This window comes from Cyanistes caeruleus, chromosome 14 (assembly GCF_971803275.1).
Source record: "Cyanistes caeruleus chromosome 14, bCyaCae1.hap1.1, whole genome shotgun sequence".
In the NCBI taxonomy this organism is placed as follows: Eukaryota; Metazoa; Chordata; class Aves; order Passeriformes; family Paridae; genus Cyanistes; species Cyanistes caeruleus.
Genome location: NC_141714.1, coordinates 4,766,550 through 4,790,588, shown reverse-complemented (window position 1 = coordinate 4,790,588; position 24,039 = coordinate 4,766,550). Strand labels below are relative to the sequence as shown.

The 24,039-nt window shown below is 48.4% G+C and overlaps 2 protein-coding genes across 22 annotated transcripts in view; one reads left to right on the top strand and one right to left on the bottom strand.

Annotated features, from left to right (window-relative positions):
- The window catches only part of ZMYM3 (zinc finger MYM-type containing 3), a 32,706-nt gene extending 26,339 nt beyond the window's left edge, over window positions 1-6,367 (bottom strand). The window contains exon 1 of one of the 11 annotated variants that reach the window (XM_086851120.1): window positions 6,269-6,367. The gene's annotated coding sequence lies outside the window, so the exon portion shown is untranslated. Of the gene's footprint in view, window positions 1-1,513; window positions 1,578-5,192; window positions 5,411-5,600; window positions 6,116-6,248 lie in introns of those variants that run through there. The other 10 variants (XM_086851119.1, XM_086851112.1, XM_086851116.1 and 7 more) reach the window with 10 other exon arrangements.
- Window positions 6,071-23,817, top strand: NONO (non-POU domain containing octamer binding). Of its 11 annotated transcripts, none has more exons than XM_086851125.1 (11): window positions 6,071-6,326; window positions 7,852-7,975; window positions 10,660-10,853; window positions 11,834-12,135; window positions 14,196-14,291; window positions 17,610-17,806; window positions 18,582-18,666; window positions 19,678-19,780; window positions 21,114-21,156; window positions 21,493-21,602; window positions 22,793-23,817. In XM_086851125.1, exons 1-11 carry the CDS (start codon window positions 6,117-6,119, stop codon window positions 22,928-22,930), a joined length of 1,602 nt encoding a protein of 533 aa, XP_086707251.1. In that variant the 5' UTR covers window positions 6,071-6,116; the 3' UTR covers window positions 22,931-23,817. The 11 variants fall into 11 exon arrangements, with proteins under 11 accessions (XP_086707251.1, XP_086707249.1, XP_086707250.1 ...); XM_086851123.1 differs by having other exon boundaries at window positions 6,210-6,326; window positions 7,852-8,020; XM_086851124.1 differs by having other exon boundaries at window positions 6,286-6,326; window positions 10,633-10,853.
- Window positions 23,818-24,039: the final 222 nt, after the last annotated feature.

The window sequence follows — 24,039 nt, the reverse complement described above, 5'->3', positions numbered from 1 at the left end:
AGAACACAAAACTGACTGCCAAACCCAGTACCTGTGACTACCAGACCTGCCCAGCTCTTTCTGCCAAAGAGGGGCACGTGGGATCTTCTCTCAGATCTGGAAGCTCAAAGTGCAACATCTCTGCCAGGACACTTAAGCACATCCAAATGACTACCTGGGACTTTATCCAGCTTATTAGAGACATCAGTGGTGCTGTAACTCAGGTAACCATTAGCAGGGGAATATGTGGCCTACCTACAGAAGTGAGGATCCACCATCAAACATTTAATTAAAAACAGACAGCAAGAAAAAATGTGGTTGCTACTCTCTCCCAATGAAGAGAACATCTCAGAAGTCTTTACAGCCCACAGAAAATCCCACAGCCGTATAGTTACTGCTTTCCTCTAGCAAAGGAACAGCAACTGCTTGAGTATCTGTCCTGGACTTCTGATCATGGATGTGTATTCAGATTTTCAATACTTTTGAAGGCTGAAGGATTATCTTTTTCTCTATTAGAGATCCTTTGAAATATGAAAATAATTAACTAGTAACTACAAAAGACACTTAAGTCAACATTTCAGCCACCTCCCATCTACAAGGTCTACAAGACCTAAGATGAGTTCTGGAAGAAGCTTCTATTTTTTTGTGCCAGATTTTTTTAATAAACAGAAACACTCCAGATAGTATTTCTCAACAGAAACAACAGTATCAATACACAGTTCAATCAATAAAATTAAGAAATTAAGAAAGTAATATGTCCTACCAGCATGCTTTCAGTCAACACAGCTTCATTAACAATATTATATTTTGATATAATTTTGAGTGGTGAGTACAGCAGAAGCCAACTACTCTGCTGTGATTTATCTGAGTTTATCTGGACAGCTGTTAGCATTCTAAATTCAAGCACTGCGAACCTTTATTACGTATTGGCTAACTCAAACACAAATGAATTTACAAAATAACACCAGTAAACTAAGCACACTACTATGGACCATGCTTCAGTCCTGTCAAAATTCTCCATAAAGGAGCTGAAAAGATTTTGCTGTTTACTAGTGTTTTTGGAAAGGCAGCTCTCTGAGCTGCAAACTCAGAGCACAAACCCCACTTGGTGACATTCAGTACAGTGCTACTTGCACACAGTGCCATGTTACACCATCACTGTCTCATTCTTGGCTACTGTCTACAATTGATAACAGTTATTGGAAGAGTTGAGATGTTTCAAATAAAAAAAAAAATCTGACACACTAACACAAGAATCCCACTGCTTTATGAACAGCCATGGTTTGGAAAACACCCTCCAGTGCTAAACCTATTTTGTTCACTGAAAAGAAATGGTGGTGGGACATGACCCCTCTCAAAAAAATCACAAAGAAAGATCTACAGCAGATGACTCCTTAGAGATACAGACAGGTGCACACAAGGACACAAAAAGCTGGAAATCAAAGCTGGACAAGCTCATAAACACATGATTAAACAACTGACCATGGATCTGTAAGCCCTCTGTGACTTGGAGGCTTTACATGCAGTGACTCACTCCAAATCAGCCACAGCTCCTGCAGATGTCACTGGTCAAGTCCTTGTGCTTTGCAGGCAGGGTTTGGTGGATGTTGTCTCACCTTCAAATGTGCTATTGGTTCTCAGTCAGTGCAAACTGCAGCAGCTTTCAGCACATCCCCTTCAGGCCAGTCTTCACGTGTGACTGGGACTGTCTACACAACAGTAACTGGTACACAGGAAACAAAAGGGCATTTCCAGAATTTCACCAGCAGCATCGAGACTCCACCAATTGTTTTTTTATAGTTCCAAAGCCAGGAAAGAAGACCACAACCAGATTTTACTACAGTGGGAGCCCCATCTCAGGGCTGCAGGCCTCAAATGTAGTAGCACAGTCACCCTGAACCCAGAAAGCCTAAATCCTTCAGTACTGAACAGCTGGTGCTGCAAAACACAACCACGAGTCTCCTGTAAATTCCTCAAGGGCAGGAATGACCAAACTGGATTCTGAGCTTGCATTCCAGAAACTTCAGTTTCAAGAAAGTGCAAGAAAGACAAATTTCAGAGATCTCACAGAATTGCCTGGAATCAGGTTTACCAGGAGACTCCCTGCAACATTTCAAATATAACTGACAACATTCCTCAATCTCAGCATTATCTGCTGCTATCCATAGCAGTAAAGGCTAAGACAGGCAACAGGAGCATCCTCACCCAGTCAGAATGCCATCCTGGCAGCAGTTTGAAATGGCTTGGATCCCTTCACATCTTGTAAGACCAGGATCTCCCAAAGCACTGAGTGTCAAGGTTTTGCAAGAAAGAAAGGACTAACAAGTGTAAGTACACCCTTAACAGCAATGCTATCTGGAGAGCAATTCAGCTTCAAGAACCAACTCCACTCAGCGATCAAGTCCAAGAGAAAATTCTCCTGGTATGTATCTCCAAAATAGTGTTAAACACAATGGAAGGGGGTGAGTGGGCACAAAAGCTTTGGAAGTACTATCAGAAGCACAACAAAAAAGGCTCAGAGGTACAACATGCTTGAGCAGCGTGTGTCCAAACTGCCTTAATGATATCAAGATAATGATTAAAAAAAATAGAAGACCTGGAAGTGGTAAAAAACAGATGGTCATTAGGTCTCTCTACCTGTTGCCCAAATGCTGCAGGAAGGCAACAGAACACCTGACAAAGTGTTCTGGCAGGTACAGTAAGCTGGAGAGGACAGCTGCGTGGACAGCAGGTGACTATCCAGAGGAGTGCTGCAGCCTAGGAATAGGCCACAGACTCCCTGGAGGATCTCAAAACCCAACTGGACAAAGCCCTGAACAACAAGGCCTCGAGTCAGCTTTGCTGTGAGCAGGAGGTCAGTTGGACCAGACACTTCTAGAGGTCACTTACAACCCAAATCTGTCTGTGGTTCTGTGAATAAACCTTACTGCACAGGGAAGAGAGAGAAGACAAAAGGGCAGGGTCTCTGAGAGGATCTATCTTCGACAGCAAAACATGTAATTCTCCTTAAGAGGCCTTGCAGAGCCAAAATACTGGAAACACAGTGTGAGCTGTCTCCTCTGCTTCACTGACAGTCCCAGATCCCTCTGCAAGGTGCTGAAAAGGGATCTCAGCTCCGGGAGGACACACCTCACATGCAGCTGTTCAAACTGGCCCTGGGTAAGGCTGTGCTGAACAGTATTTCACCCCATCTAGAGACCAACTCCTCTCCCATTTGGCTGCCCAGGGCTGGGCCAGCAGAGCAGGCTCACAGCAAGTGGCCAGGAGACAGCACCAGAGCCCACAGCCAGCAGGACTGGTGAGGATGGTCTCAAACACTGCCATTTCCTGACATGTACCATCAGCAGAGGTGATGAAGAAGTTGAGGTGAGGTGAGATGAAGGTGAGGAAGAAGTTAATAAAACACTCTACTGAGACTAAAACACAAATCCAGTCAAATCCTGCTAGCACTGCCTTCACTAAACTAACAAACGTGTTGTCACAGCTATAGCCTATTCCATACTTCCCTTAGACTGCTTTGACCACAACCCTTCTGCACCAAGGCTTCTGCCAGCACATCTGTGTCCATCACAGTTGTACATCCCAGCATCACTGACCACAAGACATCCATAAAGATATGATACAAGAGGCTTTGCCACCTTAGTGAGGCAATGAGCTCAGCCTAGGTCCTTGCTCTAGCTGCCAGAGATGTGGAAGAATCTGATGTTACTGTCATCCTCCAAAGCAAGGGCACTCACAGTGAGAGGGATGTGAGCAGGTGCAGAGAGAAAAAGAGGTTGTGTAAATATGCACTATGGAGCTGGGAGGCTCAGGTTAGTCATTACAGCTCTGTAGGCTGTGGATATTCCTTTAATAAAGCTGAGCTCACAATAACAACAGGGCTATGCTCTTATCACCAGCTTTGATCCCAGGCTAGACAGGGTTAGGTAAGAAAACGCAGATTAAAAGTTTTCTTGGGGATTGCAGGTGAAATGAAAGGGAAAGAAGAAGTTACAGTCTAGAACAAAAGCCATACCTGGAAGCACAGCAGAAGAGGAGAGCACAAATGAAGCAGCACTCATCGTCAAAAAATGAGACTCCAGGAACCATCCCTCAGCACTCAGCTGAAAATCCTATCCCCCACCATCACCTGACACAGACCACGTCCAGCACTGCCTCTGCCCACACCAGCATGTCTGACTGCCAGGGCCTTTTCCCATGCCAGGCACACACCACAGCCAGCTCCCTGCCTCACCAGGCCTGCCTCCACCTCTACGAAACACACAGGATGTACTTGATGCTCCCCAGGGCACCTTGTTGGCTACACTGCCCACATGGGGAGGCTTCAGCAGACTGGGGGCTCCGCAGCAGCTCAAGGCAGCTTCAGCCCCTGTGGGGCTGCACCTTTCTCTCATGGGGCCAGATCCTTGAGAGCAGCACATGGTGTCCAGGGATACACACACCCATCAGGCCTCGAGGAGACCCCAGACTCCCCCACACACAGGGGGAAGGCTGTTGCAAAGGTTGTCCAGTTCACTGAGAAGCAGCTGCTGAACCCCACAGACTTTGCTCCTGCGTGTGGTGACACCATAAAGGCTGAGCCCCTGGGGACACAGGGAGAGCCGAGCCCGGGCGGGTCCCAGGGCAGAGCTTGGGGCAGAGGGTGCCAGGGCTGTTTGCTGCCACTGCACAGCCCCTCAGCAAGGACAGGCCTGGCTGGGCTGAGCGCTCCAGGGCCCCCCAGGAGCCATGAACCCCGGGCCCAGCCTGTGCCCAGGCACTGATATGGCTGGGGGGCACAGCCAGCCACAGTTCCCCAGAGGGCTGCCTCCCGTGCCTCCCTGTGCCAACCCACACCACGGATGGGAGTCAGGCTGGGGCTCCCCGTCCATCGCAGGGGGATCCAAAGACCACCTCCCACAACAGGGGCAAGATTCTCACTGGGGTCTCCGTAGAAGCAGGGTGGGAATGAGGGTCAGGCTGATGGGTTCCTCAGCCAGAGCGGGGGGAGCCAGAGCTCAGAGTCCCTCCCCAAAGGCATAAGAATAGCACGACCCCCCCCCACTGCAGGGGGACGGGGTGCGCTCTGCACTGAGTCGGGGATGGGGGTCACATAGGGGCTCCCCATCCATCCTGGGTAACTCCAGAGACCACCCCCCTCCAGAGCGAGGGCTGCACGGGGGTTTCCATGGAACTGAGGCGGGGATGGGGGCCAAGCAATTCCCCAGCCATACCGGGAGGGGTGCAGAGACCACCGCCTCCCCCGCACCGCAGAGCAAGTCGCGTTAGGGTCTCCATTGGACTGGAGCTGCACCGCGGTGGGGTCAGGCTGCGGTTCCCCATCCATCCCGGGGGGAGCCATAGCGCACATCCCCCATAAGGGTCGCACAGGGCTCCCCCCTCCCCCCCCCCGGCACCCGCCGCAGGGCGCCCCCAAGCGGCCACCACGGACAGGGGGCGAGCGGCACCGGCCCCGCCCCCTCCCGGAGCGTCAGCCACGCCCCCTCCCGCAAGGCGCGCACTCCCCCCCCCCGCCCCCCCCCCCTCCGGGGGGCTCACCCACCCCCGGTACCCGCGCCGCACGCGCCCGCCCCGCCCCCTCCTCTCGGGGCCCCAAGACCGGCCCATGGCCCCATCCGCACCTCCCGGGACGCCGCCGGGGCACGCCCGCGGCCGCCACCGCTCGTACCTGGCTCTCCCGGTGCTGCGCCGCCCGCTCTACCCAGAACCCGGATTCGGGTCGCGGCCCCTTTAAATGGAGGCGCCGCTCGGAGCCCTCAACGCGCTGCAACCCGACGGGGGGGCGGCGGCGCCGCCCCATTGGCTGCGCGGAGCGAGGGACGAGCTCTCATTGGCCGCGGTGGGGCCTGGGCTCGCGAGACTCGCTCACGAGCGGCCGCCGCGGAAACGCGGAGCGGAATCCCGAGCGCGGGATCGGCGCGACAGCCCGGACCGCGACGGGCGGCTGGAAAACCTGGGGCGGATCCGCTTAGCGGAGCGGGTCCAGGAGGGCGGACAGCACGGAGCCGGGCGCGGGCGGCGGCCGCGATCTGGCGGGGCACGGCGGGCTGCGGGGCAGGAGCACGGCGGGGGGCGCGGGCCGGAACGGGGCGCTCCGGTTCCCGCCGGTGCCCGCGCGGCCACCCGCAAAGCGCGGAATGGATCCCGCGGAATGGGCTCGGCACCCCGCTCCCCGCCCCCCCCTTAACCCTCTCGCTGCCACCTCTCTCGGCCCCAGCCCCGCTGCCGTCCCGGGGGGTCCGGTCCGGCCGCGCCGCCACGGCCTCTACCTGCACGCGGGGGGACCTACCCGGCCGAGCCCGGGCGCCACCACCGCCTCCCCGAAGCTGGAGCGTCTCCCCGGGGCGGTGAGTGACAGCGCGGCCGGGCGGGGCTTCCGCGGGGGCCCTGGACGCGGCACCGCCCCCGGGAGGGATCGCCTGAGCCGGCGCCCCCCATTCCCGGCAGCGCCTTCACCCGGGATCCCCTCCCGTGCCCGGGCTGCGCTCCCGCAGCACCGCGCATAGCCCTGGGTGCCCTTCCCCAGCCATGACAGCGCCCGCCGGCCTCTCCGCCCGCGGCACCCCTACCCCTTCCATCCGTGCCCCCCGCGCTGCTCCGCCCCATCAGGCTTGCCGCCCCCCGGGGCTCCCCTGCCGGCGGACCCCGGGCCCCCTCCATCTCAGCGGGGCGGCATCAGCTCTTGACCGCCCCACTCCACTGGGGGGTTCTCCTATCGTTCCCGCCCCCGGGAACCTGCGGTTTCCCAGCATGCGGGCACACTGGGGTGCCGGGGCTGGGGGAAGGCTGGAGGCCCGGGGACACAGCCGGGAGCGGGCGCCCCGCAAGGGCTGGGAGCCGGCCGGGGCTCCCGCGGCCGGAGAGCGGGCTGGTCGCGGCCGCGCGGCACCTGCCCCCGTGAGGCGGCGGGAAGAGGGAGACTTTATTGCAAGGCGGTGAAACGAAACCAGCCCGAGGCAGAATACGACCGCGCTCCCGGAGCGCCCGGTGCGTTCCCAGGGGTAGGGCGCGGAGGGAGGGACCCTTCTGCCGAACCGAGCCACCTCCATCCCCGCAACGGGGAACGACGGGAACGGGGTCCGGACGACATGGGGCAACCTGCGGCTGGACGCGGCAAGGAGCAGGCACGGGGCTGGAGGAGACTGGATCGGCACACGCCGGCTCCCCGGCACTGCCCGGGCTCCGCTGGCCGGGGTGGAGAGGGCAAGCCGGGAACCGCCCCGGTGCCATCCCGGGCGCACGTCGGGGGCGCGGCGGGGCGGCACGCGCTCGGCACCGCCGCTGGCCCTTTAAAAGCGCGCGGCCCCCGCGCGCTCGCACCGCGCCTGCGCGCCGCGCGCGGGGCGGCTCGAGGCGCTCCCTTTGTCCCCCGCTCGCCTCTCACCCAAGCTTGGTGCCCACCGCCGTGATTGGCAGCGCGCTCCTCCGCTCCGGTGGCCAATGGGATCCGCGTACAGCCAGCTGGTCCCGCCCCTCCACGGCGGCCGCTGTGAGTGACGACGGGCTTGGCCAGTTAGCGGTGCGGTGGCGGGCGCGGGGTGGCCAATAGGAGCTCAGGGAGAGGGGCGCCGTGTTAGGCTGCGCGAGTTCCGGCCGCGCGCTCTCCTCTCAGGGCCGCCGCGGTCCCGGTGTCCGTGTCCGTTCCAGTGTCTGTGTCCGGGGCTAGTGCCTGTCCCGGTGTCCGTGTCCCTGTCCGGTGTTGCCGCCAGGTGAGGTCGCGGGGGCGGTAGGGTCGCGGCTCGGCCCTGCTCCGTCGCCGCCGGGGCCCGGCGCGGCCTGCGCGGCCCGCCCCGCCCCTGCACGCGGGGCCGGCGGGAGCCACCCGGGCCCGAGCTCCGGGCCGCTACCCGACCGTGCGTGTGTTGCTTTTAGGTGGGGAAGATGCAGGGCAACAAGGGGTTCAACATGGAGAAGCAGAACCACGCTCCGCGCAAGCAGCACCAGCAGCACCCGCCGCCGTCCATCCCCGCGAACGGGCAGCAGGCCAACAGCCAGAGTGAGTCCCGGGCCCGCCGCGGGGGCCCGCCCGGCCCCGCTCTGGGTAGGCGCTGAGCGACCGCTTCGGTGCAGCGGGAAACCTCGGGTTAGCTGCGGCCCTCGGGAGTGCAACAGGTCTCGGCAGGAACAAAAGGAACACAGTTTTCCAAATTAAAACAATAAATCCTTAGATTCCCAAGCAGGCTGAAGCATCACCTGCTATATCAGTTCTTTTCCCTTGTTGGAAAGCACGGTTTTAATTGCGCCTGGGTTGTATTTGTGCGTTTTATTTTGGTTTTGCTCAGTCTACTCGAAGGTACACGCGACTCGTGTTGCGTTTGTTCGTAAGTTTTTTTGTGTTCGTAAGTTTTTTGCGTTCCAAAAACCAGGGCAGCGATATAGAGGTTCTGTCTTTGTCTCAAAATCTCAGGGAAAAAACACTTACCGTTTGGAAGTCAGTGCGTTCTTGACAGTGTGTAAGCGTTGCGAATATAACAAGCTCTGTCTTTCATTGTCTGGTTCCTGTTTTTTCCCCGGGCATATCACATGGCTTCTCAATACAGGTTTTCTTAGGAAACTAGAAACTTAAGAATCTCGTCTGCGAGAGCAATTACTAAATTATACAGACGTAAGTTTGCTCTCGGTGAAGATTATGTTGTAGTGAGAACATTGTTACAGCGATCTGCAGGCACCGCTTAAGGCTGAATTTTTTTACAATGAGGAACCAGGAGATATCCAGCTTTACTTAGTATTTAATGGCAGTTGACATTGATGAAAGCCGTTCTGCTCCAGCGGGTTTCCGTGTTTTCCTGGTCAGTGTGGACTGGCGCTCCAGAGCTGTGCTTGTGAACTGGGACAGGATGTGTTAATGGCTTCAGGGGCCTGAACTGATCTAACCTGATAGTTTAGAAGTAAGGTGGCGAGACATCCCCGTTAACATTTTGGAGGGGGCGGGGAGGGGGGGAAGTTGCTTTAGTTTTATTAGATGTGGATTTTATTTATTTTTTTTTTAAAGTTTGGGCACTTTGGCTTTTGAAAACAAAAACGTGTAAAAGTCACCTGTGAAGTTTGTGTGATTCCTCTGAGTGGGGTTTTTTGTATCAAAGATATTGGCTTGGTAAAAACCCTGCACGTTGTTGTTAAGTGGATGAGTTGAACAGACTCTTTAACAGTTCCCAGACAACAACAGACAAGGGTGGCAGAGCAGCAGTTTCCAGTCAGGTTGAAAACAATAACAGTACAGCTGTACTGAGGAATTCCCACAGGGATCAGCTTGTAGGAGTGACTGTGTCTCACTCCTTTGCATGGATCTCCTGAGGCAGAACAGAGTGGTACTCTGTGTACCGCTGAGTGTAACTCTGTTCCAAGCACCTCCTGTTGTATCCACAGGCCTTGTAATTGATCCTCAAATACTCGTGGTAAGGCTGTGAACAAGGCAAAATATTTCACTCCTTCACCTTTGCTGTGTGAAATAGATAACTTACTCCCACTTTTCTTCTCTGGGCACACTCTGTCTGGTTATTTAGTGTTAGCCATGGAGGTGTGCTTACTCCTATCAAAAGGTTATCCTTCCAGTGTCTTAAATTTGTTGTCTTTGCATGGACAGTCTTTCTCATTTAGTGCCCTGCTTTGTAGCTGGAATCAAGTCATTTATGTTCACAGTTTACTTCATATGTGTGACCATGACTTGTGTCCTCTGCAAAGCAAAGGATTTGCTTTCTGTACCCTGTAGTCCTGTGTGATGAATTTTCATGTGTTTAAGAAAACGGGGCGCAGGATGATAAAGTGATGCTAAATCCATCCTTGTGTCTGGCACATAACAGAGCTTTCAGGATCATGCTGGACTCTTGCTGAACTAAGGGTTAAAGATTGTATATGCCTGTGGGGATTTGAGAATGTTACTGTTTGTGTTTATTTCTGTTGGATAGCTCAGGAAATATTTTTACCTTGGGCTTGATCTCTGAGGTATTTTCCAACTTCAAAAATCACTTCTAGGATAACTTGCTTAGTACGGATTTATTTTTTTTAATTAAACTTGTAATTTTTCTGAGGTCTCGCCTATACGGCTGGTTTTTGGGGTGGGTTTTTTTATTATTATTTTTTATTTTTGGGTTGGTATTTTTCCCCACTATTTTCACTATTCCAGCCTTCTCTTCAATTTGGAAACCCATACTCTGGAACCCATCTCATAGAATGACAGCTATCTGACGTTATCTGGCTGAAAAAAATTTCTTACTTTTGTATTTTTCTAGATATCTGGAATTGTTTTGGTGTGTTTTTGAGTGAAAATTGTTTTCTGACTAAACTATGGCTTTTCTGTAATTATTTGTGTTGTAATAGCAAAATCCTGTGTTGTGACTACAGTTGATTTTTTTTGTGGGCCAGTTATCTTGACCAGATCTCAGAAAGTTTGAGTGAAACATCTCGTGTTATTTCAAGCTGCAGTGTGTTGTTTTCTTCAGTTCTAGACTGTCATTCACTGGTGTTAATGAGCACAGAGGTTCAGTTTTCTTACAAAAAATATTATGGGGCCATTCTGAAATAAAACCCCCCTGTTGCTGGAGAGATGGCTGGAGAGGTGTAGGACCAAAATGAACGGGTGGTATTACCTGTATTATCCTGTGTCTCTGTGGTCACTATGATGAAACCTAATAAAATTTATCCCCCCAACTGTAGAGCAGCTGTGTACCTTATTCCCCTCAGATGAAGGCCTGACTATTGACCTGAAGAATTTCCGGAAACCCGGTGAAAAGACCTTCACCCAAAGAAGCCGCCTCTTTGTGGGGAATCTGCCCCCAGATATTACAGAGGAAGAGATGAGAAAGTTGTTTGAGAAGTATGGCAAGGCAGGGGAAGTCTTCATACACAAGGACAAAGGCTTTGGTTTTATCAGGCTGGTGAGTGACTTGGCATCTTTGGGGAGTTTTTGTGGTGATGGCTCACACTGGAGCAATATTGCTAATTGAAAGTAGTAGATGTTCAGATGTCTTGCTGATTAAACCTGCTGATGATCTTAGTAACCTGGAATATGGGATTAGCTTTGAAGTGGTTTGTCTAGAGCTTGTTATGCAAAGAAACATGAGTTTAGGCAGCTTGTGGCAGGAGTTATGAGAGATCTGATAAATTTATTCTGAAGTCAGCTTGTAGAAAGCAGAAAAAACCCCACATGAATGTGATGTTATTATAGATAAAGTGAACTTCTCTATTTCTGGAATATGGAATTCCAATGGGCATAGTTTGTCTTGCAGTATTTCTGGTGTGATTAATGTTCTTGAGGTAGGGGATCTCTAGATGTTCATGTTGAAGTGTGTCTGGAAGTAGCTACCGCCATAGTGTGGTTCTCAGATTTCTGTGGCTCTTGCACCACCTTTCTGAAAGCCCCGAGGTGAGTGGGTGAGGTTCCACACCCATGTCTGGGCCATTTTCATGTAGTGTAGCTGCTTGGTAGTGACTTAAATTATCGGAAAGGTGTGAAAGAGGCATAGAAGGTCTTTCATGGATTGTCATATTATCAGCATTTCTTTATCAGACTTGGTTAATTGATGAATCTTGTTTTTTAAATGTATGGTTTTTAAAAGGAGGTGCTTTGTAGCCTTAGTATAATTACTTATGATGATGACAATTTCATTGTTTGCTTAGTTTGTACTAGCTGTTGGACTAAACTTAGGGTATTTGTTATATATTTCTCACCCTCCCCACCCCCAAACTTTGGCTGTTCAGTCATTCATAAGGAATAGCTGTGGGTTTTTGGCACACTTCTTAGCAAGCTGTGGGAGAATCATTTATTTCTCTCAGAAATACTTGTTACAGAGAAATAAGCTTGTGTTCAATCCCGTGTCTTAGTGGGAGTTTTAATGATGGCTATTTTTGTCTGCAGGAAACTCGCACTCTGGCAGAGATTGCCAAGGTGGAACTGGACAACATGCCTCTCCGCGGGAAGCAGCTCCGAGTGCGCTTTGCCTGCCACAGCGCCTCGCTGACAGTCAGGAATCTGCCTCAGTTTGTGTCCAATGAGCTCCTGGAGGAAGCCTTCTCAGTGTTTGGCCAGGTGGAGAGGGCTGTGGTTATTGTGGATGACAGAGGACGATCCTCTGGGAAAGGCATTGTGGAGTTCTCAGGGAAGCCTGCTGCTAGGAAAGCGCTGGATAGATGTAGTGATGGGTCTTTCCTGCTAACTACGTAAGTGTGGATGGAGAGAGGTGCTCTGCTGGCATGTGCAGGTTGGGTGGCATTGGCTGGTGAATGTTGGTTCTTAGCACCACAGTGGGACAGATAGAGCGTGAGGTGGTAGGGAATTGGCCTGGGGAAAATTTATTTAGCTTTGTTCCAACAAGAGACAGTCTGTGCTGAAGCTCTGTTCTGAACACTTTCTTCTGGGAAGCTGCTAGTGGGGTAAGTGCATAAAACTTCTATATAAACTATCTCCATAAAACAACCTTAGGGCAATTAAAGCAGCCTTTAAAAGCAGAAGCTATTTCAGAGACCATCTGTATAACTTGTCTGGAAACGAAGTGCAGGTATTTTAATTGTACACTCTGGGTCACTAAAGGGGAGAGAGTCTTGGGGTGGGATTCCACTTGTAGCCTGCACTGCTGTGGTGGAATGCCACTATGGGCATGGGATCTGTTGGAGAGGCTGCTCAGATAGATTGGATTGTTTGGAGTTTTCACCATTATAAACTGTTTTATCTGTGCTTAATTGTAATAAGGCAGAAAAGCATGTTCTTTTATTATTACGTGAACTTGCTCAAGCAAATGACCAATTCCAGTTGCATTCCACAAAGCAGTTTGTTGCCCTGTTAAGAGGGAGCCATTTCTGATCTCTTGAAAAAAATTACTCTATTTTGTGTTACATTCCTAGAATTTGGTACTAGAACACTTCCTGAAATGGGGCAATATTGCTCATTTTTAAAGTAGTTTTTTAAGTTTTATGCTTCTCACCTCCTGTGGATCAGCAGTAGCACAACTGTACACAAGCACATTCAGTTTCAAAAAACAGGTTTTGCTTATTTCATTTTTAATACCTCTTTTTCTCCTTGACACTCCTTGAGGATAACCAGCATAGTGCGTAGTGCTCTACAGGAGGATTACTGTTAGGGAGCTTTTGCTGATTCAGAAGTCTATACCTGAAATAACCATGAAAATAGATTTTTAAAAGTGATCATGCAAAACTAATCACTAGCAGTGCATAACTAAGGTTAACATTCAGTCTCTTTATAGCTATCAGTATACTAGGTTCTGATGTCTAAGACAACAAACGAGTCTGTTTCTTTCTAATTATGGTTTGGTTTTGATTAAACTTGTTTTGGTTTGTCCTAGTTCAAGATAGGAAAGCTAGATAAAGTGTTTGAAAGTGGTTCATGTTAGAAAATAAGATTTTTAATAATGGAATATGTCACATCTGAGTGAAAAGCTGTATTATGGATCATCAGGTGAGGAAAGGGATTTTAGCCTTCCATATCGTCCCTTCCTGCTGGAGGCTGGGTACCCATTGCTGCTTGGCACAACAGGATCATCTCTCTGCGTTTCCCCAGCCCTGGCACATGGGACTGAGGTGCTCATGGGAAGCTGGGGTGCTGCTTTGTGCTGAGGATGAGCAGTGTCAGTGCTGTGGTGGAGAGCTGATTCAGAGACCAGGTCAATACTTGATTCTGCATGCGGAAGCCAGGAAGACAGAAACACACATCTGCAGTGTCTGTTGTGAAGTGCACCAGTGGATTCCCAGGGGGTGGAAATTCAGACAGGGGCCCAGTGGACCTTCCTAGAGCACTGTTGCCAAGCAACAGCAGCACATGGTGGCCTCACCAGGAGGGTATGACTGGATGGTACAGCCTGCAGCCTCCAGTGAGGAGTGGTGTAGTGACTCTTTGCTTTAGACAGCCATAAAAAGGCACAGATGGACTTGTGCCACTCTAGAGACAAGGCTTCACGCTGCATAGATCCTGCTGGAGCATGTCAGGATTCTAGTTAAGCTGTTAATTTGAATCAAGTAACTACAAATATTATTCTTTCAGTACAGTTCTGGTTTGGATTAAACAAGAATTTTGATTAACAGTTACATTCCTGCTATAGAAAAAAAAAGAAAAGAGCGTTCAAAGTGATTTCTGATTTCACTTTGGTTGAGATCCCCAGCTGCTCTGAGTTTCTTTGAGCAGTGCTAGAAGCAATGTAAGTTGTGCTTTCCAAAACTGCAAGCTTGTTATTGAATTTTCTTGAAAGCACCTCACTTTTTCTCTACAGATTCCCTCGCCCTGTCACTGTGGAGCCCATGGATCAGTATGATGATGAGGAGGGTCTACCAGAGAAACTAGTCATCAAAAACCAGCAATATCACAAGTATGTGCCTGATATGCAACAGGAGATAAGAGTGCCTGTGGGCTAGTGCCTCAGTCTTGAAAGGGTGGCTCATCAGGTCCTCCTTTTTTTCAATAAATGTGACCTGACTTGGGAAGGAGAATTGCATTCACTGTTCTCTTGCCATGACTGGCTGAAAGAAAACAGTGACTTTGAATCCACACTGTTGGATAAGACTGGCAGCCTTTGCATACTTTGTATAAGTCCATTTCAGTTGTTGGAATAAAAAATTGGGTAAATTTGAGATAACACAGATGACATAAGATTCCCTGGGAAGTATTACAGAAAGTCTATGTAGGAGAGACTTGAACCCACAACATCAATTTAAGGAAGTATGTGACTAGCATTAGGAGATTGTAGAGCTATCCAGGTATGAGACCAGAGTCTTAGAAGGTTTCCCAGTATAGGCAGGAATCCTGTGATCTGAGTAGTTGGCATTAGCAAACCCATTTGAGCTCATGAGTTTTCCAAGTAAGGAAGATGAGAGCTTTAGGAGGTGGAATTAGTAAATAGTACTGTGTCTTGGTTTGAAAAGACAGGTGTTTGCTAAGGAAGGCAGGAGCCTCAGTTGAAATGGAAAAAATGCAACCCCCCCTCCCACCCGTCCAAATTATTATAATTTTGAGCTCAAGGGGATTTTAGGTAAAGATATGGGAATAGGAATAACAGTTCTTTACTAGGAAAATTAAAAGAAAATAAATAGACTAGTACAAAATAAAACACTGACAGAGTCAGAATATTGCTTGAAGAACCCTTGCTCTATGTGGCGTCAGTGGCATGGTGGGTAGCAGGAGCCTTTCCTTTAAACATCCACCCCAGCACCGGTAGTCGGGATGCCAGGAGGAGTTGTGTTTCCGTGCCAGTCACCTCTGAGGTGGTTTGAACTCCTTCATAGGTGGCCAAGATTTCCTTCTCTGTGGAAGTGTAGTTGGCTTCAGACCCTCTGTAACTTCGGCTCCAGAATCTCAGTGGTCGGCCTCAAGTCTCCTCAGGCACCTTCTGCCAAAGGCTCTAGGATAAGCCATTGTTTCTGGCTGAAGAGTAGAGCACATTCCTCACCTTGGGTCCTGTCCTAAATGGGCCTTGGGCTACTGGATGAGCAGTCTCCTGCTTGATTTGGGCAAAGGCTTGTTGCTGTTCAGGGCCCCAGTGGAAATGGTTCTTTTTGCGGGTAATCAGGTAGAGAGGGCTCACGATCTGACTGTACTCAGGAATGTGCATCCTCCAAAAATCTATGGTGCCTAGGAAAGCTTGTGCTTCCTTCTTGCTGGTCAGTGGAGACATTGCAGTGATCTTATTGACAACCTCAGTGGGAATCTGACACCATCCGTCTTGCCACTTTACCCCCAGGAACTGGATTTCTCAGGCAGGTCACTTGTTTTTGCTCTTTTTGTTGGTGGAGCCAGCTTCTAGGAGAAACTGGATGATCTTCTCTCCTTTCTAAAATACTTCTGTTGCTGTGTTTTCTCACACAGTGATGTCATTGATGTATTGCAGATGTTCTGGAGATTCACCCTTTTCCAGGGCAGCCTGGATCAGTCCATGGCAGATGGTGGGGCTGTGCTTCCACCCCTGGGGCAGTTGGTTCTAGGTGTACTGCACACCCTTCCAGGTGAAGGCAAACTGAGGCCTGCATTCTGCTGCCAGAGGAATGGAGAAAAATGCATTGGCAATGTCAGTAGTGGGGTACCACTTTGCTACCTTGGACTCCAGCTCATACTGGAGCTCCAGCATGTCTGGCATGGCAGCATTTAGCGGTGGAGTCACTTCATTCAATGCATGATATTCCAGTCAGCCTCCATTCTCTGTCAGACTTGTGCACAGGTCATATGGGGCTGTTGAAGGGTGAATGGGCCTTACTGGCCACCCCTTGGCTCTCCAGATCACGGATCACCTCGTAGATGGGGATCACAGCATCTTGATCCGTTCAGTACTGCTGGCGGTGTGCCGTTGAAGTGGCAATTGGTACTCGCTGTTCTTCCACCTTCGGGAGTCCTACTGCAGATGGGTTCTCTGATAGTTCAGGCAAGGTGTTCAGTTGCTTAATGTCCTCTGCCTCCACAGCAGCTATTCCAAAAGCCCACCTGAGTCCCTTTGGGTCTTTGTAATAGCCATTCCGAAGGAAGTTATGCCCAGAATTCACAGGGCCTCAGGGCCAGTCACAGTGGGATGTTTCTGCCACTCTTTCCCAGTCAGACTCACCTCGGCTTCCAACAGAGTCAACTGCTGCAATCCCCCCGTCACCCCAGCAGTGGAAACAGGTTCTGCCCCTACATGTCCTGATGGCATTAGGGTACACTGTACACCCCAAATCTGTCTTGGTTTGAAAAGACAGCTGCCTGCTAAGGAAGGCAGGAGCCTCCCTTGAAATGGAAAAAATAGAACTCCCACCTCCTCTCAAATTATTCTAATTTTGAAGTCAAGGGGCTTTTAGGCAAAGAAATAAGAATTACAGTTCTTTACCAGGAAAATTAAAATAAGAATGCAGTAGTGCAAAAAAACCACTGACAGAGTCAGGATACAACTCTACACCCTGTTGGATGTTGGTAGCAGTCCCATTAAATGGTGGCTGTGGTCCTCCTGGAGAGCCAGATGTTGTGGTGTTGAAGCATTGATCCTGTAGAAGGGTGTAGTTTTCCTCTGAAGGTTCGTTGTTGGTGTAGATGGATCTGGTCTTCCTCTGGGAATCCAGTGGAGAATGCCTGACTGGTGTTCCAAACCCCAGATTATATCCAGGTAGGAATGCTTGGCTCCTCCCCCTGGGTGGAGCATCTCCCAATGGGATGATGTCATTTTATCAGTCATGCAGTGAGACTCAATGGCCATTAACAGAGGATGTTCCTCTGGAGGGAGGATGGGTGGTGGAAGAGATAAAGAACACTGCCCCACCTGGTTTTAACAGATGGTAATAGAATACATACTTTTGGTTACATCTTGCATTGCAACCTAAAGCATCCTGTTCTACAGCTGCAGAGTGAAAATAACATGCACATTTGTGAAGTTTCTTTCTGGAATGCATTTGTCCATAAGATGTGCAGCAGGAGCACAGGCTGTTGCTTTCAAGGATATTTCTAAATCTCTGTACCCAGAATCTCTTGGTGTCTGATGAAAGCAGTGTCATTGTTACGGAGAAGGACAGCTTCCATGGAGGAATAAGATAGTGCCTGAGGAGCAGACCAACAGGTGTCTCAGGCACAGTTAACTGTTAAAAGCACCTGCTATTGCATTTGACACACAAACAGTTTTCTTGGTTCCTCCTTGCTCTCCTGTAGCATTCACCAGCTCTTCATTGTTTGACAGGGAGCGTGAGCAGCCTCCTCGGTTTGCACAGCCTGGCAGCTTTGAATATGAATATGCCATGCGTTGGAAGGCTTTGATAGAAATGGAGAAGCAGCAGCAGGAACAAGTAGACCGCAACATCAAGGAAGCTCGAGAGAAGCTGGAGATGGAAATGGAAGCAGCTCGCCATGAGCACCAAGTGATGCTCATGCGGCAAGGTATCAGTCAGATAAATACAGGATGGAAATAGGGCCCTGCACCATCTAGGAGTGGGTAGCTCAGTAGACTTGCTAGAGACCACTGAAGGGGAGCTGTGGTGATTGCTTGTCTTGCAACCAAGAATGGTAGCAGCAAATAAATGGAATTGTAGAATCATTTAGGTGCAAAAGATCAGCAAGTCCAACCATTAACCTCCTTTCAGGTACTTGTAGAGCAGTAGAGTCTCCTTGAGCCTTTTCTCCAGGCTGTGCCCCCCCAGCTCCCTCTGCTGCTCCTCATGTGACTTGTGTTCCAGACCCTTCTCACCTCTTTTCCCTTCTCTGGACATGCTCCAGCCCCTCAGTGTCTTTCTTGTGGTGAAGGCCCAGAGCTGGACACAGGATCTGAGGAGTGGCCTCACCAGTGCCCAGTCAGGGGGACAGTCACTGTCCTGGTCCTGCTGGCCACACCATGGCCAGGACAGGCCAGGTTCTAGAGGCCTTTTGCCCACCTGGGCACACCTGGCTGATGTTCAGCTGCTGTTGACCAGCCCAAGGCCTTTCCCACCAGACACTTTTCAGCCCCTCTGCCCAGCCTGGAGCTGCAGGGGGTTGTTGTGAACCAAGGGCAGGACCTGGCACTGAATCTTGTTTGACCTAACATGGAGAGATGCTAATTTATTAGTGAAGACTCTGTTTCCTTTTTCTCTTCTGTGTTGCAGTTCTAGTTCAGGAATTCCTAAGAGGTGGCATGGGAAATAAGTCTGATTGTGTTTTTTACTGCTGTCTTACACAGATTTAATGAGACGCCAGGAGGAGCTGAGGAGAATGGAGGAATTGCATAACCAAGAAGTACAAAAACGTAAACAATTGGAACTCAGGTAAGGGGACAGGTTGTGAAATGTGAATCCATAGCAGAATAAAACACCTCCTCACTGCACCTAATATTTCATTGTGACAGTCTAATTACTGCCTAAAGTGTGGCTGTTACTTTGGGCTTTTTTTTGTTCATAGGGAAGAGTGTACACTTGGTTTAAGATGGAAGAGTTAGGAGTTTCTTCTATTGATTAGTATTTGCTTGTTCACATCCTGTGTCTCAGTTAAGCTCCTTTATGAGGCAGATAGAAAAAACAGAATCTCTGCTGTGATTTAGCAGCTTCAGCGCAGCAGATTGGGAAAACCCATTCCAGCATCTCTGGTTTTATTTGAGGTGTAACTTTGTTTCAGAGATTTCTCTCTCCATTGTAGCACTTCCTTGTCTTGGGGTCATTTTGAGAAGCTCCAGGAAGATTACCAGTCTATTTGTAATAGAAGGGGCTTGAGAACTTGATGCATGATACTGCATGTAGTCAGTGTGCATTTGGGAGATGCTGTGTACATAGGGTTGGAAAATACTTGTAAGATCAGTGAGTTCAGCTGTAAATCTAACACTGCCAAGCCACCGTGTCCCTAAGCATCACATCTATGCATCTTTTAAACCCTTCCAGGGATAGTGACTCCACCACATCCTAGGCAGCCTATGCCAATGCTTAGTAACCCTTTTGGGGAAGAAATTTCCTCTGATATCAAATCTAAATTTGCCCTGGTGCAACTTGGGGCTGTTTTCTCTTGTCCTGTCACTTGTTACCTGGGAGAAGAGACTGACTCCCACCTGGCTTCACCCTCTTGTCAGGCAGTTGTAGAGAGAGTGATAATGTCCTCCTTGAACCTCCTTTTCTCTAGGCTGAGCCCCTCCAGCTCCTTCAGCTGCTCCTCATGAGACACACACACACACAAGTGGTTTTTTTCAAATGAGCTCTCCAAAACTGAAAGTTTGAAGTGTTAGCACTGCAGCACAGTGATGCAGGTGGTTGGTGTTTGTTGTGCTGAGCATCCTTGGGCTTTGTTTACAGGCAAGAAGAGGAACGCAGGCGCCGTGAGGAGGAAATGAGAAGGCAGCAAGAAGAGATGATGAGACGCCAGCAGGAAGGCTTTAAAGGGAATTTTGCTGATGCAGTACGAGTGCTTCTACATTTCCATTACATCTGTACACTCACAGTAGATTTTTCTGTTCCACAGCACAGCTTTCTTTGAATTTTCAACTTGGTTGGAGGACTGAACATCAGTAGTGCATTCTACCCTAAATTATTGACTCCCTCAAATCTTAACACATCTTAGCCTGGAATCTATAAATCCCCCAGTTCTGTTACACTGCTCTTCATGTAGGACCCTCTGTAGCTGTCTTGCTGTACAGAAAATTGTATGCTGACTAATTCTATTCTAACAGCAGCACACACTGTCCTAAGCACTGCAGCAGAACCCTGTTATATGACTGGCAATATCCCTAGCTTGCAGTCTGTCTAAATCATGATAAAATGATCCCAGCTGGAGACATTGCTGTGGGCATGGTTTGCTTGTACTTCACAGTCAGTTGGTCAAGTATTTTTTTTTGTAGTGTAACCTGGTGGTAACCTGCATTTTAATAACAGTATCTCTGGTTCTATAGAGAAATGCCTTACAATTTGTTTCCAGTCCCAGCCACTTCCTATTGTGGAGGCAGCTGTAGGGCTGTTCAGGTGGTGTAGTGGCATTGATGCAGCTGGGGGTAAGTGTTTAATGCTTACTAGTGAAACTTGGCCCCTAAGCAAAGTAGCTAAATATGTGTCAAACCAAAGGGCCAAGAGCATGGCTGAGCCAAATGTGGGAATATTCTCCTTGTGCAGTAGATATCCAGATGCCTACAAATAATACTGACTTGATATGATAAATAATGGCACTGAGACTACAGGTGAAGTGAAAGTTGTCTTCACTTACCACTGTGAAAAAAGTAGTGCCCTTGCTGAAGTGAGGAGGTTCTCCTGGTTTTGCAGTGACAGAAATCCGTGATAGGTGTTTCTACTGGTGCTTGATTAATAAAAGAGAAATCGAGCTCACTAAATGGTATTTTAATGCCAGTGACCCAGTACTGTGTCTTTATGTGAGCTTGCATTCCTTTCAACAGGAAAAGCTTCTTAGTGATGCTGAGGGAGTAGCAAAACTAATTCGCTCTAATGTGTTACTACTGCTCAGCACATCTTTCCATCAAGATGTCTTTGCTAAAGTCTGCATGTGCAGCTTTGCTGCTGGATGTTTTATTATAATTCTGAAAAACAGTCTTTTATGAGATACTTAAAATAAGACCTGTTCATTCAGCAGCTATCATGTGAAGGTTGCTCCTGCCTTTGAAATTGAGCCTAGGAATTACTTTTCTACACATTGTTCAGTAGTAAATCCTCAGAACTCATTGAATTTGTATAATTACATTTTTTAAAGCATGGTTATCAGTTGAAATGAGTGTCTGTCTTTCCAGAGGGAGCCACCAGACATGCGAATGGGACAGATGGGTATGGGAGGTAAGAGTATTCTTTGTTCCTGTGCATGTTCATTTCCTTTCTTACAAAATCTGCACTTTTTTTTTTTTATTCAGCGGTCTCATTTTATTGGCTTCTTACTTAGAAACTCAGTCAAAGTAATTTCCCAGGGTAGTAAGAGGAAGTATTCATGTGACAGGAAACACAGCATGCTGTAAAGCAAGATCAGTTGGTCTTGACACAACAGTGCAAAGCTGGTTAATAGGCTGGGACTCTGTCCCTCCATGGAGCAGTGTTTTGTGGCTCTGGGGTGATGAGCAGACCCCAGTCACTGTGTGTATGTGTGCACCAGTACTATTCCTCAGTTTTCTTTTCCAGGTACCATTGGCATGAACAATAGAGGAGCTATGGGTGGTACCAATGTCCCAGCTCCTGCACCTCCTGCTGCTGGTCCTGGAGCTATGATCCCTGATGGAGCCATGGGAATGGTAGTGTATCTCCATTTGCTTTTTTGTGCACACCTTTAAAACACAGATTATACTCTTTCCAGTATTAAGCACTAGCTGCTGAAGTTGAAGCTTCTTTTGTCTACCCAGACCTATTGCTTCACTCCTGCTGAAATCTTTAGAAGTTAATCTTGCCTTGGTAGTAGCTGATAATTTTCAGGCGGTTGAGCCAAGTCTAATAACTGCTTCATTTACTTCCAAGAGAGCTAGTGCTAAAATGCTTGTTAGAAAGATCTTGGCAATAATATATGGTTGTTTTTAAATGACCTAATGGGAAGCACTTTGTTAAATTGAGAGTTTTTTGAGAGTAGATTCTTGCAAACATAAAGCCAAGGTTGCGGGAGTGTTCTGTTCATCATCAGTAGTGAAAAGTTATCTCCTATTCTCAGGCCAGAATGAGTTCAGCTAATTTGCTTAGGGGGTCAAGAGCAAAGAATCCGTGGAGTTCTTGCTTATTTATTTGACTTTTTAAAATTTTTGCATTTGATTTAGTTTTAAGCTCTACTGAAGGCTTTTGCAATAGACTGTCTTTTGTGGCATTTTTCATTCCTCTCTGTCACACAGAGGATTGGTCTTCCCACAGTATCAGCACTTCCAGTCACCAGCAGAAACAGCAGCTGTCATAGTAAAGTACTGAAAGTTTATCTTCCTTCAGTGTTTTTTTATGAACTGGTCTAATAGACAGTTTTCTTGCAAACATGATTCCTGCTGTGTCATTACTGTTATGACACAGATTTTTTATTTTTTTTTTAATCTTAAAGAGCATTTTTATTTATCTAAAAGCTTTTGTACCTAAGTGCTAGGGACAGCAAAGCAGCTGATGTTAAGGGAATGTACACTACACATGGAAATTAAGGGAAAAGATGAAGCCAGGAGTGAAAGGGAAGGTGAGTTCAGATGGCTCACCTGCTCCACAGCCCTGGTCTGTGAAGTGGTGCACACAGTCCCAGTATGCCTGAGTGCAGGTTGTGTGGGGAAAGGGACTTTGTTCTGCAGTGGTCCTGTCAGCCCAGATTTGGGACTGTGGGGATATTTTTGGTGGGGGTGAAGGTTTGCAGCGAGGTCAGCTGCAATTGTGGAATCCTGGTAGAATTCAAATCAACTCAAATGGCTTTTAACTGCCCTTTGTTCTTCCTTGTTTTCTGTGTCTTCTGCACTTGTCCTTGTTCAAGACTCCACCACCACCTCCAGACCGCTTCGGCCAGGGTGGAGCCATGGAAGGCCTTGGAGCGATGGGAGGGAACCCACCTGCCTTCAACAGAGGAAATCCAGGGGGGGATTTTGGCCCTAACAAGCGTCGCAGATACTAACAGGATTAAGCTATCCCCTGTACACGCCCCAAAGAAAGAAATCTTGGCAGGCCACACAGGGTTCAACTGGGGGGGGAGGGGGACATTCTAAAGATAGTTAATTAGGGCCTGTTTTGGTAAAGCCACTCTAGGACAAGGGGAGTGCATTCTGACTGGTAAAGGTTTTAGAAAATTTCATGTGGTGCATTCCTAATTTCAAAGTGAAAAGTGGATTCTGGGAGGCTGCCATGGTTCAGTAATGGTAAAATCTTGCAAGGACCCTAATGCCTTGACCATTCCAGGTTTCCTGTTTGCAGCTGATATCATGAGACTAAATTAGATAAAATTTCAGTATGTCTTGGCATTTTTTTAGTGTAGTGTACGTTGCTTAAGAGCACAGGGGAGTCTCTGGAGAACTAGGGCAGCATTTGGGTACTTTGCAGCTCCCATGATTTTGTAAATTTATATAGCTCCAAATGATCTGTCATGTAATAAATTGGGGGAGATTTTGTTTCTTTTTCTTTTTTTTTTTTTTCCTCCTAAATTGTTAGTTACTCTTTTTACCTGGACCATTTGTTTCTTTGAAGTAGTTGACAGTCGTGCAGCCTGAATGGCTGGGAGGTTCTTGTTTGGATGGATTTTTTTGATAACGTGTTGTATCTCTTTATTTTTACTGGTAGTAAAGTACAATCTATTGGATAAAGATACTGTATCTCATGCTGAAGATTTAACTGAAAAAAATGTTTGTATAATCCTAACCTTGCCTGTCTTTTGTGTAGAAGTACTACAAGATTTTTCATTTAGTGTAAGATGTTTGAACACAAACTGTAATTGTCCCACTAAAAAGTTTGAGTTTGTCTGAGGAATGTTACAGGAATGCATTATTAAAGTGGATTTTAAGCCTTTTTTATCTGGTGTCTTGTCTCTTCTGTTTTTTTAGTACAAATGTTTACACATGGATTGAATTTAATGAAGCTTCAGGTTATGGCATGAAAGTTGTTCTTGCATAGCTCTGTAAAGAGGGTGTTCAACCCCTGAGAATTTTTTAAGTTTTCCTTCTCACAGAATGAGTTTTATTTGTGGTGATGACATCTGTGCTCATGACCTTCAACTTCAGCAGCTTAGAATGC

What these genes read in the sequence shown, in the direction of transcription:
- NONO (XM_086851125.1), top strand. Translation starts at nt 6,117, where the DNA reads ATGGATCCCGCGGAATGGGCTCGGCACCCCGCTCCCCGCCCCCCCCTT. An exon ending in AGTGATGCTCATGCGGCAAG is followed by an intron (nt 17,807 to 18,581) that starts GTATCAGTCAGA and finishes TGTCTTACACAG; the next exon opens with ATTTAATGAGACGCCAGGAG. An exon ending in AAGGGAATTTTGCTGATGCA is followed by an intron (nt 19,781 to 21,113) that starts GTACGAGTGCTT and finishes CTGTCTTTCCAG; the next exon opens with AGGGAGCCACCAGACATGCG.